This window comes from Pseudophryne corroboree, chromosome 2 (genome assembly GCF_028390025.1).
Source record: "Pseudophryne corroboree isolate aPseCor3 chromosome 2, aPseCor3.hap2, whole genome shotgun sequence".
Classification (NCBI taxonomy): Eukaryota; Metazoa; Chordata; class Amphibia; order Anura; family Myobatrachidae; genus Pseudophryne; species Pseudophryne corroboree.
In genome coordinates this window covers 569982033-569999781 of record NC_086445.1, presented here as the reverse complement: position 1 = coordinate 569999781, position 17749 = coordinate 569982033, and the positions used below count along the sequence as shown (strand labels likewise).

Here is a 17749-nt window from a genome sequence, read left to right as displayed (position 1 = left end):
TGCACAAACTGGCTCTACAGAGGCAAGATGTCCACCTAATCTTCACCCTCCGATATATCACCGTGTACATCCCCCTCCTCACAGATTATCAATTCGTCCCCACTGGAATCCACCATCTCAGCTCCCTGTGTACTTTGTGGAGGCAATTGCTGCTGGTCAATGTCTCCGCGGAGGAATTGATTATAATTCATTTTAATGAACATCATCTTCTCCACATTTTCTGGATGTAACCTCGTACGCCGATTGCTGACAAGGTGAGCGGCGGCACTAAACACTCTTTCGGAGTACACACTTGTGGGAGGGCAACTTAGGTAGAATAAAGCCAGTTTGTGCAAGGGCCTCCAAATTGCCTCTTTTTCCTGCCAGTATAAGTACGGACTGTGTGACGTGCCTACTTGGATGCGGTCACTCATATAATCCTCCACCATTCTATCAATGTTGAGAGAATCATATGCAGTGACAGTAGACGACATGTCCGTAATCGTTGTCAGGTCCTTCAGTCCGGACCAGATGTCAGCATCAGCAGTCGCTCCAGACTGCCCTGCATCACCGCCAGCGGGTGGGCTCGGAATTCAGAGCCTTTTCCTCGCACCCCCAGTTGCGGGAGAATGTGAAGGAGGAGATGTTGACAGGTCGCGTTCCGCTTGACTTGACAATTTTGTCACCAGCAGGTCTTTCAACCCCAGCAGACCTGTGTCTGCCGGAAAGAGAGATCCAAGGTAGGCTTTAAATCTAGGATCGAGCACGGTGGCCAAAATGTAGTGCTCTGATTTCAACAGATTGACCACCCGTGAATCCTTGTTAAGCGAATTAAGGGCTGCATCCACAAGTCCCACATGCCTAGCGGAATCGCTCCGTGTTAGCTCCTCCTTCAATGCCTCCAGCTTCTTCTGCAAAAGCCTGATGAGGGGAATGACCTGACTCAGGCTGGCAGTGTCTGAACTGACTTCATGTGTGGCAAGTTCAAAGGGCATCAGAACCTTGCACAACGTTGAAATCATTCTCCACTGCACTTGAGACAGGTGCATTCCACCTACTATATCGTGCTCAATTGTATAGGCTTGAATGGCCTTTTGCTGCTCCTCCAACCTCTGAAGCATATAGAGGGTTGAATTCCACCTCGTTACCACTTCTTGCTTCAGATGATGGCAGGGCAGGTTCAGTAGTTTTTGGTGGTGCTCCAGTTTTCTGTACGTGGTGCCTGTACGCCGAAAGTGTCCCGCAATTCTTCTGGCCACCGACAGCATCTCTTGCACGCCCCTGTCGTTTTTTAAAAAATTCTGCACCACCAAATTCAAGGTATGTGCAAAACATGGGACGTGCTGGAATTGGCCCAGATTTAATGCACACACAATATTGCTGGCGTTGTCCGATGCCACAAATCCACAGGAGAGTCCAATTGGGGTAAGCCATTCCGCGATGATCTTCCTCAGTTGCCGTAAGAGGTTTTCAGCTGTGTGCGTATTCTGGAAAGCGGTGATACAAAGCGTAGCCTGCCTAGGAAAGAGTTGGCGTTTGCGAGATGCTGCTACTGGTGCCGCCGCTGCTGTTCTTGCGGCGGGAGTCCATACATCTACCCAGTGGGCTGTCACAGTCATATAGTCCTGACCCTGCCCTGCTCCACTTGTCCACATGTCCGTGGTTAAGTGGACATTGGGTACAGCTGCATTTTTTAGGACACTGGTGACTCTTTTTCTGAGGTCTGTGTACATTTTCGGTATCGCCTGCCTAGAGAAATGGAACCTAGATGGTATTTGGTACCGGGGACACAGTACCTCCAACAAGTCTCTAGTTGGCTCTGCAGTAATGATGGATACCGGAACCACGTTTCTCACCACCCAGGATGCCAAGGCCTCAGTTATCCGCTTTGCAGTAGGATGACTGCTGTGATATTTCATCTTCCTCGCAAAGGACTGTTGAACAGTCAATTGCTTACTGGAAGTAGTACAAGTGGGCTTACGACTTCCCCTCTGGGATGACCATCGACTCCCAGCGGCAACAACAGCAGCGCCAGCAGCAGTAGGCGTTACACGCAAGGATGCATCGGAGGAATCCCAGGCAGGAGAGGACTCGTCAGACTTGCCAGTGACATGGCCTGCAGGACTATTGGCATTCCTGGGGAAGGAGGAAATTGACACTGAGGGAGTTGGTGGGGTGGTTTGCGTGAGCTTGGTTACAAGAGGAAGGGATTTACTGGTCAGTGGACTGCTTCCGCTGTCACCCAAAGTTTTTGAACTTGTCACTGACTTATTATGAATGCGCTGCAGGTGACGTATAAGGGAGGATGTTCCGAGGTGGTTAACGTCCTTACCCCTACTTATTACAGCTTGACAAAGGGAACACACGGCTTGACACCTGTTGTCCGCATTTCTGGTGAAATACCTCCACACCGAAGAGCTGATTTTTTTGGTATTTTCACCTGGCATGTCAACGGCCATATTCCTCCCACGGACAACAGGTGTCTCCCCGGGTGCCTGACTTAAACAAACCACCTCACCATCAGAATCCTCCTGGTCAATTTCCTCCCCAGCGCCAGCAACACCCATATCCTCCTCATCCTGGTGTACTTCAACACTGACATCTTCAATCTGACTATCAGGAACTGGACTGCGGGTGCTCCTTCCAGCACTTGCAGGGGGCGTGCAAATGGTGGAAGGCGCATGCTCTTCACGTCCAGTGTTGGGAAGGTCAGGCATCGCAACCGACACAATTGGACTCTCCTTGTGGATTTGGGATTTCAAAGAACGCACAGTTCTTTGCGGTGCTTTTGCCAGCTTGAGTCTTTTCAGTTTTCTAGCGAGAGGCTGAGTGCTTCCATCCTCATGTGAAGCTGAACCACTAGCCATGAACATAGGCCAGGGCCTCAGCCGTTCCTTGCCACTCCGTGTGGTAAATGGCATATTGGCAAGTTTACGCTTCTCCTCCGACAATTTTATTTTAGGTTTTGGAGTCCTTTTTTTTCTGATATTTGGTGTTTTGGATTTGACATGCTCTGTACTATGACATTGGGCATCGGCCTTGGCAGACGACGTTGCTGGCATTTCATCGTCTCGGCCATGACTAGTGGCAGCAGCTTCAGCACGAGGTGGAAGTGGATCTTGATCTTTCCCTAATTTTGGAACCTCAACTTTTTTGTTCTCCATATTTTATAGGCAGAACTAAAAGGCACCTCAGGTAAACAATGGAGATGGATGGATTGGATACTAGTATACAATTATGGACGGACTGCCACGGTTAGGTGGTATAAAAAAACCACGGTTAGGTGGTATATAATACAATTATGGATGGACGGACTGCCTGCCGAGTGCCGACACAGAGGTAGCCACAGCCGTGAACTACCGCACTGTACACTGGTTGATAAAGAGATAGTAGTATACTCGTAACAACTAGTATGACGACGGTATAAAGAATGAAAAAAAAACCACGGTTAGGTGGTATATATTATAATACAATTATGGTTGGACGGACTGCCTGCCGAGTGCCGACACAGAGGTAGCCACAGCCGTGAACTACCGCACTGTACACTGGTTGATAAAGAGATAGTAGTATACTCGTAACAACTAGTATGACGACGGTATAAAGAATGAAAAAAAAACCACGGTTAGGTGGTATATATTATAATACAATTATGGTTGGACGGACTGCCTGCCGAGTGCCGACACAGAGGTAGCCACAGCCGTGAACTACCGCACTGTACACTGGTTGATAAAGAGATAGTAGTATACTCGTAACAACTAGTATGACGACGGTATAAAGAATGAAAAAAAAACCACGGTTAGGTGGTATATATTATAATACAATTATGGTTGGACGGACTGCCTGCCGAGTGCCGACACAGAGGTAGCCACAGCCGTGAACTACCGCACTGTACACTGGTTGATAAAGAGATAGTAGTATACTCGTAACAACTAGTATGACGACGGTATAAAGAATGAAAAAAAAACCACGGTTAGGTGGTATATATTGTAATACAATTATGGATGGACGGACTGCCTGCCGAGTGCCGACACAGAGGTAGCCACAGCCGTGAACTACCGCACTGTACACTGGTTGATAAAGAGATAGTAGTATACTCGTAACAACTAGTATGACGACGGTATAAAGAATGAAAAAAAAACCACGGTTAGGTGGTATATATTATAATACAATTATGGTTGGACGGACTGCCTGCCGAGTGCTGACACAGAGGTAGCCACAGCCGTGAACTACCGCACTGTACACTGGTTGATAAAGAGATAGTAGTATACTCGTAACAACTAGTATGACGACGGTATAAAGAATGAAAAAAAAACCACGGTTAGGTGGTATATAATACAATTATGGTTGGACGGACTGCCTGCCGAGTGCCGACACAGAGGTAGCCACAGCCGTGAACTACCGCACTGTACACTGGTTGATAAAGAGATAGTAGTATACTCGTAACAACTAGTATGACGACGGTATAAAGAATGAAAAAAAAACCACGGTTAGGTGGTATATATTATAATACAATTATGGTTGGACGGACTGCCTGCCGAGTGCCGACACAGAGGTAGCCACAGCCGTGAACTACCGCACTGTACACTGGTTGATAAAGAGATAGTAGTATACTCGTAACAACTAGTATGACGACGGTATAAAGAATGAAAAAAAAACCACGGTTAGGTGGTATATATTATAATACAATTATGGATGGACTGCCTGCCGAGTGCCGACACAGAGGTAGCCACAGCCGTGAACTACCGCACTGTACACTGGTTGATAAAGAGATAGTAGTATACTCGTAACAACTAGTATGACGACGGTATAAAGAATGAAAAAAAAACCACGGTTAGGTGGTATATAATACAATTATGGTTGGACGGACTGCCTGCCGAGTGCCGACACAGAGGTAGCCACAGCCGTGAACTACCGCACTGTACACTGGTTGATAAAGAGATAGTAGTATACTCGTAACAACTAGTATGACGACGGTATAAAGAATGAAAAAAAAACCACGGTTAGGTGGTATATATTATAATACAATTATGGATGGACGGACTGCCTGCCGAGTGCCGACACAGAGGTAGCCACAGCCGTGAACTACCGCACTGTACTGTGTCTGCTGCTAATATAGACTGGTTGATAAAGAGATAGTATACAATACTACTAATATACTGGTGGTCAGGCACTGGTCACCACTAGTCACACTGGCAGTGGCACTCCTGCAGCAAAAGTGTGCACTGTTTAATTTTAATATAATATTATTTATCATGTACTCCTGGCTCCTGCTATAACAACCTGCAGTGCTCCCCAGTCTCCCCCACAATTATAAGCTTTATATACAATACATTGATGTGCAGCACACTGGGCTGAGCAGTGCACACAGACTGAGTCACTGTGTGACTGTGTATCGTTTTTTTCAGGCAGAGAACGGATATATTAAATAAAACAAACAACTGCACTGTCTCTGGTGGTCACTGGTCACTGTGGTCGTCAGTCACTAAACTCTGTCTGCACTCTCTTCTAATCTACAGTATCACAGCAATCTCTCTCTCTCTCTCTCTTCTAAATCTAATCTAAATGGAGAGGACGCCAGCCACGTCCTCTCCCTATCAATCTCAATGCACGTGTGAAAATGGCGGCGACGCGCGGCTCCTTATATAGAATCCGAGTCTCGCGAGAATCCGACAGCGTCATGATGACGTTCGGGCGCGCTCGGGTTAACCGAGCAAGGCGGGAAGATCCGAGTCGCTCGGACCCGTGAAAAAAAAAGTGAAGTTCGTGCGGGTTCGGATTCAAAGAAACCGAACCCGCTCATCTCTAGGTAAAACATGGACTTTTTGCCGATGTTTCACCGTTTGTTTGTTTTTTACAGGCGATCCAGATGGATCGCCTGTAAAAAAAAAAAAAATCCTTCTCCCGAAAACACACAGGTTCAATGATACCTGTGTGTTTTTGTGTGAAACAGCCCCAGAGGAAGGAAGCCTTGCCTTCCTCTGGTATTGGCACTCCTCCCATTTACCCTCAGGTGTTTTAATTAGCTAGGTTCCTGCATTTCAGATCACACATTGAGGGCACTATTTAGAGGTAAGTCCTGTATAAATTTATATAATGTGATAGTGTTAGGAATGTTAGGGACCCATGTGATGAAGTCACCTGGCCGCGGTACATGGGCCCGCATATTTGCGCAAATGTGTGCTAAGAACTTCAATTATACTCCATTGTAATTGTGAGAGTTTATTTAAATTATTTTTACTATCAGTGTTCTTAGTGCTAGGAGTGTGCATCTGCATCATACTTGCCTACCTGACCCTCTCCATGAGGGAGAAAATGCTCTGTTCCTGGACTTTCCTGGTAATGTATGATTGCCATCACCTGTGGTGAAACACCTTTCTTATCAATTAACTAGCTCACCACAGGTGATGGCAATCATACATTACCAGGAAAGTCCAGGAACAGAGCATTTTCTCCCTCATGGAGAGGGTCAGGTAGGCAAGTATGATCTGCATCTCTCTTCCTCCAGCATAGTATTAGAAGCCTCAGCATGATAGCACCTCTTGAAATCTTTAGTATTAGGGTGTGCAGTCCAGGCCCCTCTTTTTGACTCCACATTACCTCAGCGGTACCAGGGGGTCATAGCAGGGGGGGAGTGATTATTAGTGTACTAAGGTGGTCATTCTGACCTGTTCGCTTGCTGCTTTTTATTGCAGCCGAGCGAACGGGTACCCACTGCGCATGCCAGATGGCCGAAGGCCGTAGCTGGGCTGCGATCGCCTCTGCCTGATTGACAGACAGAGGCGGTCGCTGGGCGGGAGGGGCAGAACGTCGGCGTTTGGCCACCGTTTTATGGGCGCGGTACGGCCAGTGCAGGCGTGGCCGGACCGCGCGGGGAGTGGCCCGCAGCGGTTGCGTGACATCATACGCAGCCGCTGCGGGCCGGGGAGCGACGAGTAGCTTCCGGCCAGCATGCTAAAGCTGCGCTGGTCGGGAGCTACTCTTGAAGTGAAAAGGCATCGCCGCTGTGCGATGCCTTTGTACTTTTGTGGGGGGGGGGGAGCTGGACTGACATGCGGGGCAGACTAGCCCTGTGCTGGGCGTCCCCCCGCATGTCAGTGTGAATGATCGTAGCACAGCTACGATCTTCTCGGAATGAGGGCTTAAGTCCCCTACCAGGGTACTTGGTCTGCGACCCGGCTAAGCTTGGCATGGTGGGGGCTGGCTCCAAACATCTCTGTGTCTCCCTGAAGGGCTCTTTGTGGGTTAATTGTGCTTATCCTTTCCTCTGTGTTTGTGTGCTGTCACAGTACATTATGTCAGGTACAGAGTGTGTGTCTTGTACCGCAGTGTGTTCCTCTTCACTAGGGGCTCACTACTGGGTACTCAGGGTTCACAGACTAGCGGGGCTGAACCGGATTGGGTTCATTCTCTTAAGGGAATGATCTCAACTCTTTCTACAAAATTGTCCCGCAATGAGCAAGAGATGCAATACTTAAAACAGACTGTGGATGAGTTTATGAACAGAGACTCAGTCCCCAAGACAGCATCTCAATCCCCTCCCATTTGTCCGCAGAAGGCCCATATCATGCAGTCTGACTCTGATGCTGACATGTCAGACATGGAGGAGGGGGAGGTGGACTCAGAGGGGGTGGATGCAGCTCTCTCACAGGGAATAGAGGCTCTTATAGAGGCTATCAGAGATGTTCTGCATATTCCTGATAAGGTGTCAGAGTAGTATGAAGAATCTTATTTTAATGTAAAAAAGAAGTCCTCAGTACTTTTCCTGCGTCAATGGAATTGAATACCCTGTTTGAAGAACCATGGGTTAATCCTGATAAGAAGTTTCATATCCCTAAAAGTTTGCTCTCATCTTTTCCTTTTCCTCTGGAGGATAGGAAAAATGGGAAAATCCACCTATAGTGGACGCATCAGTCTCTAGGCTGTCACGTAAAATTGTATTGCCTGTTCCTGGCGCAGCCTCCCTGAAAGACACGGCTGATCGTAAAATTGAGACTACACTCAAATCATTGTACACAGCTGCTGGGGTGGCCCAAAGACCCACTATTGAATGTGTGTGGATCACTAAAGCCATTGCAAAATGGTCAGGTAATCTAATTGAGGGGTTAGATTCCTTATCTAGGGGGGATGTTATCTTACTCCTGCAGCATATACAGGACTCTGCGAACATTATGGTGGAAGCCATAAAGGAAATAGGCGTGCTTAACGCACGCACCACCGTTATGGCAGTGTCAGCACGCAGGGGCTTGTGGCTACGCCAGTGGACTGCTGACGCGGATTCCAGGAAAGACATGGAAGGCCTACCATGCACAGGAGAGGCCTTGTTCGGAGATGAATATACAAATGGGTCTCCACAGCTACTGCGGATCAAGTCTACGTATCTTCCTTCCGCAGCCCCCCCAACCAAGAAGACTTATTCAGCATCTAAGTTACAGTCCTTTCGCACGGCCAAGTTCAAGGGCAAATCCAGAGATGCTTCTACGTCCTCCAGCAGCGCAAGAGGTAAACCACGCAAACCAGCAACAGCAGGTGCTCAGGAACAGAGCTCAGGCTCTGCTTCCTTAAAGACTTCAGCATGACGGTGCACCTTAAAGCCTGGAGGGCTGTCAGGTGGGAGCTTGCTTACAATTGTTCAGTCAAATCTGATCAACTTCGTGCCAGGATCCCTGGGTCATAAATCTTATTTCCCAGGGCTACAGACTGGAGTTCCAAGAGCTCCCACATCACAGATTCTTCAAATCAAGCTTGCCAGTTTCACAAGAGGCAAGTATAACTTTACAACATGCCCTCCAAAAACTGGTACAGACTCACTCACTCATTGTTCCAGTTCCACCTCATCAGCTAAACAAGGGGTACTATTCCAACTTGTTTGTAGTACCGAAACCAGAGACTCTGAGAGCGGTGATCTCAGGTCTGGAGGAGGGGGAATTTCTAGTGACTCTGGATATCAAGTATGTGTACCTTCACATTCAGATCTGGCTGCCTCATCAGGCTTACCTACGGTTTGCACTGCAGGACTGTCACTACCAGTTCCAGGCCCTGCCATTTGGCCTCTCCACGGCACCGAGGGTGTTCACCAAGGTGATGGCAGAGATTATGTTTCTACTCCGCAAACAGGGAGTGAACATAATTCCATACCTGGACGATCTCCTTATAAAAGCACCGTCCAGGGAAAGGTTGCTGGACAGCATTGCTCTCTCAACCAAACTTCTCCAGGATTATGGGTGGATTCTGAACCTTCCGAAATCTCACCTAGAGCCAACACGGAGGCTCCCATTCCTGGGAATGATACTGATACGGAGACGCAGAAGGTGTTCCGTCCATTGGAGAAGGCATTAGTGATACAGTCGATGGTTCGGGATGTCCTGAAGCCAACCCGGATATCGGTGCATCTATGCATTCGCCTTCTGGGGAAAAAAGGTGGCCTCTTACGAGGCTCTTCAATACAGAAGCTTTACGCAAGACCCTTCCAGCTCGATCTGTTGGACAAATGGTCCAGATCGCATATTCACATGCACCAGAGGATCCGTCTGTCGCCAAAAGCCAGGATCTCCCTTCTGTGGTGGCTACAGACTTCTCACCTTGTCAAGATTTGGAATTCAGAACTGTATTCTGCTAACCACAGACGCAAGCCTCAGAGGTTGGGGAGCAGTCACTCAGGGGGTGCAGTTTCAAGGAAGATGGTCCAGTCAGGAAGTCGTCCTTCCAATCAACATTCTGGAACTCAGAGCCATATACAACGCCCTTCTGCAGGCCTCACATCTTCTTCAAGATCAGGCCATTCAGATCCAGTCGGACAATGTGACGGCAGTAACATACATAAACCGACAGGGTGGAACAAAAAGCAGAGCAGCAATGTCAGAGGTGTCAAGAATTCTCCTCTGGGCAGAGAGAAACTCTGTGGCATTGTCAGCGGTCTTCATTCCGGGAGTAGACAACTGGGAAGCAGACTTCCTCAGCAGACATGACCTGCACCCGGGGAAGTGGGGCCTTCACCCGGACGTGTTCAGGTGCTTGACAAGTTGATGGGATATCCACAGATCGACATGATGGCCTCTCGTCTCAACAAGAAGCTCAGGCGGTATTGTTCCAGGTTGAGAGACCCACAGGCGGTGGCGGTAGACATCCTGACGACTCCATGGGTCTATCATATGGTGTACGTGTTTCCTCCACTTCCTCTGATCCCAAGAATTCTAAAGAGAATAAAAAGGGAAAAGGTTCAAGCAATTCTAATTGCTCCTGACTGGCCAAGGAGGGCCTGGTACGCGGACCTTCTGGAGATGCTCCTCGAAGATCTGTGGCCTCTTCCTCTTCGCGAAGATCTTCTGCAACAGGGCCCGTTTGTCTATCAGGACTTACTGCTGCTACGTTTGATGGCATGGAAGTTGAACGGCTGATTTTAGCCAAGAGAGGGAACCCTAACAAGGTTATCCTGACTATGATCCAAGCCAGGAAGGGGGTAACGTCTAAGCATTACCATTGTATTTTGAAGAAATACGTCGCTTGGTGTGGGAGCAGAAAATTTTCTGCGGTGGATTTCCATCTAGGACATTTCCCTGCTTTTCCTACAAGCCGGAGTGGATGTGGGCCTACGTCTGGGCTCCATAAAAGTCCAGATTTCGGCCTTGTCCGTTTTCTTTCAGAAACAATTGGCTTCTCTCCCTAAAGTCCAGATGTTCTTGAAAGGTGTTCTGTACATCCAACCTCCCTTTGTGCCTCCCACGACACCTTGGAATCTCGCTGCATTTCCTCCAATCGGACTGGTTTGAGCCGTTACAGGAGGTGGACGTAAAATATCTTACGTGGCAGACTGTCACACTGTTGGCCTTGGCTTCAGCAAGACGTGTGTCGGAACTGGGGGCTTTGTCTCACAAAAGTCCCCATTTAATTTTCCATGAGGACAGAGCTGAACTCAGAACTCGTCAGCAATGTCTTTCTAAGGTGGTGTCTGCGTTTCACATCAACCAACCTATTGTGGTGTCCAGTTGTCACCGACACCTCTGCTACTTCAAAGTCTTTGGATGTTGTGAGGGCTTTTAAGGTGTATGTGAAAAGAACAGCTCGTCACAGAAAGATGGACTCGCTGTTTGTTCTTTATGATCCCAATAAGATTGGGTTCCAGCTTCAAAGCAGACAATTGCACGCTGGATCAGACTTACTATACAGCATGCTTAATCCACGGCAAGTTTGCCATGTCCAAAATCTGTACAGGCCTACTCTACTAGGTCGGTGGGTTCTTCCTGGGCGGCTGCCCACGGTGTCTCGGCTTTGCAGCTCCGCGGAGCAGCTACTTGGTCAGCTTCGAACACGTTTGCAAAGTTCTACAAGTTCGATACTTTGGCCTCTGAGGACCTTCAGTTTGGTCAATCAGTTCTGCAGGAACCTCAGCACTCTCCCACCCGGTTTGGGAGCTTTGGTACATCCCCATGGTACTAAATGGACCCCAGTATCCTCTAGGACGTAAGAGAAAATAGGATTTTAATTACCTACCGGTAAATCCTTTTCTCGTAGTCAGTAGAGGATACTTGGTACCCACCCAGTGCTTCGTTCTTCCTGCACTGTTACTTGATTAAGTAATGTTGGTTCAGTCGTTGCTGTTCCTGTTTCAAGTTTGGTTAGCTTGGCTTTCCTCTTGTTGTGTGTGCTGGTTCGGAATCTCACTACTATCCTTATCTATCCTTCTCTCGAAGTATGTGCCCGAGGAGACGGACAGTTTCCTAGACTGAGTCTGGTAGGAGGGGCATAGAGGGAGGAGCCAGCCCACACTATCAAATTCTTAAAGTGCCCATGGTTCCTAGTGGACCCGTCTATACCCCATGGTACTAAATGGACCCCAGTATCCTCTACGGACTACGAGAAAAGGATTTACCGGTAGGTAATTAAAATCCTATTTTTGCCTTACTATTACTGTATGGCAGTGATGCCCTACTCTCTGAAAAAGAGGTCGCTCTCTTCTCTTTCACTTTTTCCCCTTATTCATTCTCCCTGTTTCTCAAAATTTCCCATATCTTTATTTACTCCCGATCCTTTTTGAAATGTTTTGTTTTGATCTATGTGTTTATAAAACAAAAAAACATACTAACCAAATGGCATAAAATTTCTATTACCTAGCACATGTCTTATTTGCCTTTCAGATTTGCCATGTACGTTATATTCTGATTCACTCTTTTTTCGTGATGTGATATGCCAATTGTATTCTGTGTTGGATAACCCCAGGGGATTAATTAGCCTTGGTAATCTACTGCAGCTAATTGAATTGCGCCCTATGCAGGAGATGGCCCTAAATATCACAATATACAGTACATCAAAAAATTAGTACAATGAAAAATCACATCATAGCACATAGGGGTGGTCTTCAGGTTGCCGACTATTGGGATCCTGGCGCACAGTATACCGGCACCGGAATCCCGACAGCCGGCATACCGACAGCCAGCATACCGACAGTTTTTCCTCCCTTTTTGCGCTCGCCGCGCTGTCGGTATGCCGGCGCTGGTATGCTGGTCGCCCAGAGCCCGGCCGCCGGCATACCATACCACACCCCCTTGTAGGTAGATAGGAAAAATCATATGCAGCAACTTAGGTGACATCATACTACAATGACTCAGGCAGTACCAGGTCCTACGTAATAACCAACATATAAAAAGTGAGGGAAAAATCCTGCATGGTAACTCACAGAGCAGTAATGGAGTAACACTATGGTATATATGCGTGCACTGACTATTAATTCACAAATAATGAGAAAAAGAGGAGATACAAGGGGTACACACATACAAAACTAATACAATAATGAAAAGTAATAACTAAACACACAAAACGTTATTATACACTTACTGTAACCTCAAAGACAAAGAGATATTACTATACCCTCCCATGCCCACAACCCACCTCAACACCCAGGTAATAATAGTATATAACCCAGGGGCGTATCTATAGACGAGGAGGCCCATGTGCATTCTCCATCTGGGCCCCCTTCTCAGGGGGACCATAGTGCTGTCCCAGAGTTTAGAGCACATCTCTGGGGAAATGCGTGGCCATTTTCCCAGTGATTCCTGCAGCACTGGTGCTGCACCGAGGGACTCCGGAGGGTGAGTATTAGAAATAATGGGTGCAGGATGTGTGGTATGGGCCCCCCCGGACTCTGGGGGGCCGGTGTGCACTGCACACACTGCACCCATTATAAATACACCAGTGCTATAACCCCCTGTTCATTACTACACACCCCAATCTACCTCATTACCCTCCCAGATAAGATTAGTATACACCTCCACACACACACATTTTATGCAATTTACTGTGCAAATAATATTCACATTTGTGTTTCCTTAAGGGGCAAATAGATAGCTCCTTATTTCCTGTTGTCCTCCACTATTGTGAAATCATGGAATAAGGAATCCTTATCAGGGAGGGGTACTTCGATTTGCACAGGAAATGATAAACTCTGAGGTTGTTGAAAAATGTATAACACTAGAAATAAGCACCAAATCCATATTTGAAGATTGACAAATACATTTGCCAAAGACTGCTGTGGACTGAATTAAGTCTGAGCCCTAATTTCCCATAAACAAACGTTAATTGTAGTTTCTTGAAGGGATAACTTTGTCCGGGCGTGTTTAAGAACTGCCTTTGGGCTAAATACTGGTTTTTGCTTCTGTACAGATTGAAGATGGCTGGTGGTTGGGCAAGAAGGGAGATCTGGTGGGAGCTTTTCCATCCAACTTTGTGCAAGAAATTTCTGAGTCTCCTCAAGGTATGTCTGACATAGAAATGTCACTATTTAAGACTTAAACTGATTACTTTAAAACAATTTAGGTTTGAAAATATTTCCTTGGTACTGACTTTATGTGCAAAAAAGACCTAATTTTATTCTTTACTCTTCAATTTGTGCCTTGTTTAATCTTTCATTTTCCAATTGCCATGATTTATTGATATTACTTATGTTTCATCTTGTGCAGATAAGGTGACCAATTTCAAGAAGAACAATAAACAAAGACCAAAAATGATGGAAATAAGCTTTGCTCCAAGTGTAAAGGAGACGGTAAGATGCTTATGATGAAGGGAATATAATACACAGGTATTTACAAACAGAAGTGCAGTTGCGATTCAGATAGACAGTATCAGAAATGTATTGGAAATATTAGAGATGAGCGGGTTCGGTTTCTCTGAATCCGAACCCGCACGAACTTCATGTTTTTTTTCACGGGTCCGAGCGACTCGGATCTTCCCGCCTTGCTCGGTTAACCCGAGCGCGCCCGAACGTCATCATGACGCTGTCGGATTCTCGCGAGACTCGGATTCTATATAAGGAGCCGCGCGTCGCCGCCATTTTCACACGTGCATTGAGATTGATAGGGAGAGGACGTGGCTGGCGTCCTCTCCATTTAGATTAGAAGAGAGAGAGAGAGAGATTGACCTGATTTACTGGAGCTTAGGAGTACTGTAGAACTGTAGAGAGTGCAGAGTTTACTAGTGACTGACCACAGTGACCACCAGACAGTGCAGTTTTATTTAATATATCCGTTCTCTGCCTGAAAAAAACGATACACAGTGACTCAGTCACATACCATATCTGTGTGTGCACTGCTCAGCCCAGTGTGCTGCATCATCTATGTATATATCTGACTGTGCTCAACTCACACATCTTATAATTGTGGGGGAGACTGGGGAGCACTGCAGTGCCAGTTATAGGTTATAGCAGGAGCCAGGAGTACATATTATTATTAAAATTAAACAGTGCACACTTTTGCTGCAGGAGTGCCACTGCCAGTGTGACTGACCAGTGACCTGACCACACTGACCACCAGTATAGTTAGTAGTATAGTATACTATATTGTGATTGCCTGAAAAAGTTAAACACTCGTATCTGACTGTGCTCAGCTCACACATCTTATAATTGTGGGGGAGACTGGGGAGCACTGCAGTGCCAGTTATAGGTTATAGCAGGAGCCAGGAGTACATATTATTATTAAAATTAAACAGTGCACACTTTTGCTGCAGGAGTGCCACTGCCAGTGTGACTGACCAGTGACCTGACCACACTGACCACCAGTATAGTTAGTAGTATAGTATACTATATTGTGATTGCCTGAAAAAGTTAAACACTCGTCGTGTGACTTCACTTGTGTGGTGTTTTTTTTTTTATTCTATAAAAAACTAATTCTGCTGACAGACAGTGTCCAGCAGGTCCGTCATTATATAATATATACCTGTCCGGCTGCAGTAGTGATATATATATATTTTTTATATCATTATTTATCATCCAGTCGCAGCAGACACAGTACGGTAGTTCACGGCTGTAGCTACCTCTGTGTCGGCACTCGGCAGTCCGTCCATAATTGTATACCACCTACCCGTGGTTTTTTTTTCTTTCTTCTTTATACATACATACTACTACTACATCTCTTTATCAACCAGTCTATATTAGCAGCAGACACAGTACAGTACGGTAGTCCACGGCTGTAGCTACCTCTGTGTCGGCACTCGGCAGTCCGTCCATAATTGTATACCACCTACCCGTGTTTTTTTTTTCTTTCTTCTTTATACATACATACTACTACTACTACATCTCTTTATCAACCAGTCTATATTAGCAGCAGACACAGTACAGTACGGTAGTCCACGGCTGTAGCTACCTCTGTGTCGGCACTGGGCAGTCCGTCCATAATTGTATACCACCTACCCGTGGTTTTTTTTTCTTTCTTCTTTATACATACATACTACTACTACATCTCTTTATCAACCAGTCTATATTAGCAGCAGACACAGTACAGTACGGTAGTCCACGGCTGTAGCTACCTCTGTGTCGGCACTGGGCAGTCCGTCCATAATTGTATACCACCTACCCGTGGTTTTTTTTTCTTTCTTCTTTATACATACATACTACTACTACTACATCTCTTTATCAACCAGTCTATATTAGCAGCAGACACAGTACAGTACGGTAGTCCACGGCTGTAGCTACCTCTGTGTCGGCACTGGGCAGTCCGTCCATAATTGTATACCACCTACCCGTGGTTTTTTTTTCTTTCTTCTTTATACATACATACTACTACTACATCTCTTTATCAACCAGTCTATATTAGCAGCAGACACAGTACAGTACGGTAGTCCACGGCTGTAGCTACCTCTGTGTCGGCACTGGGCAGTCCGTCCATAATTGTATACCACCTACCCGTGGTTTTTTTTTCTTTCTTCTTTATACATACATACTACTACTACATCTCTTTATCAACCAGTCTATATTAGCAGCAGACACAGTACAGTACGGTAGTCCACGGCTGTAGCTACCTCTGTGTCGGCACTCGGCAGTCCGTCCATAATTGTATACCACCTACCCGTGGTTTTTTTTTCTTTCTTCTTTATACATACATACTACTACTACATCTCTTTATCAACCAGTCTATATTAGCAGCAGACACAGTACAGTACGGTAGTCCACGGCTGTAGCTACCTCTGTGTCGGCACTGGGCAGTCCGTCCATAATTGTATACCACCTACCCGTGGTTTTTTTTTCTTTCTTCTTTATACATACATACTACTACTACATCTCTTTATCAACCAGTCTATATTAGCAGCAGACACAGTACAGTACGGTAGTCCACGGCTGTAGCTACCTCTGTGTCGGCACTCGGCAGTCCATCCATAATTGTATACTAGTATCCATCCATCTCCATTGTTTACCTGAGGTGCCTTTTAGTTGTGCCTATTAAAATATGGAGAACAAAAATGTTGAGGTTCCAAAATTAGGGAAAGATCAAGATCCACTTCCACCTCGTGCTGAAGCTGCTGCCACTAGTCATGGCCGAGACGATGAAATGCCAGCAACGTCGTCTGCCAAGGCCGATGCCCAATGTCATAGTACAGAGCATGTCAAATCCAAAACACCAAATATCAGTAAAAAAAGGACTCCAAAACCTAAAATAAAATTGTCGGAGGAGAAGCGTAAACTTGCCAATATGCCATTTACCACACGGAGTGGCAAGGAACGGCTGAGGCCCTGGCCTATGTTCATGGCTAGTGGTTCAGCTTCACATGAGGATGGAGGCACTCAGCCTCTCGCTAGAAAAATGAAAAGACTCAAGCTGGCAAAAGCAGTAGCACCGCAAAGAACTGTGCGTTCTTCGAAATCCCAAATCCACAAGGAGAGTCCAATTGTGTCGGTTGCGATGCCTGACCTTCCCAACACTGGACGTGAAGAGCATGCGCCTTCCACCATTTGCACGCCCCCTGCAAGTGCTGGAAGGAGCACCCGCAGTCCAGTTCCTGATAGTCAGATTGAAGATGTCAGTGTTGAAGTACACCAGGATGAGGAGGATATGGGTGTTGCTGGCGCTGGGGAGGAAATTGACCAGGAGGATTCTGATGGTGAGGTGGTTTGTTTAAGTCAGGCACCCGGGGAGACACCTGTTGTCCATGGGAGGAATAGGGCCGTTGACATGCCTGGTGAAAATACCAAAAAAATCAGCTCTTCGGTGTGGAAGTATTTCACCAGAAATGCGGACAACAGGTGTCAAGCCGTGTGTTCCCTTTGTCAAGCTGTAATAAGTAGGGGTAAGGACGTTAACCACCTCGGAACATCCTCCCTTATACGTCACCTGCAGCGCATTCATAATAAGTCAGTGACAAGTTCAAAAACTTGGGCCGACAGCGGAAGCAGTCCACTGACCAGTAAATCCCTTCCTCTTGTAACCAAGCTCACGCAAACCACCCCACCAACTCCCTCAGTGTCAATTTCCTCCTTCCCCAGGAATGCCAATAGTCCTGCAGGCCATGTCAC

At 46.6% G+C, this 17749-nt stretch overlaps 1 protein-coding gene across 3 annotated transcripts in view; it reads left to right on the top strand.

The window, feature by feature from the left end:
• Positions 1–17749, top strand: part of SH3D21 (SH3 domain containing 21) — a 228756-nt gene that overhangs the window by 71747 nt on the left and 139260 nt on the right. For all 3 annotated transcript variants that reach the window (XM_063954398.1, XM_063954394.1, XM_063954397.1), the window contains exons 5-6: positions 13633–13723; positions 13929–14011. In XM_063954398.1, the coding sequence (XP_063810468.1) occupies positions 13633–13723; positions 13929–14011 (174 nt within the window). The remainder of the gene's footprint in view (positions 1–13632; positions 13724–13928; positions 14012–17749) is intronic.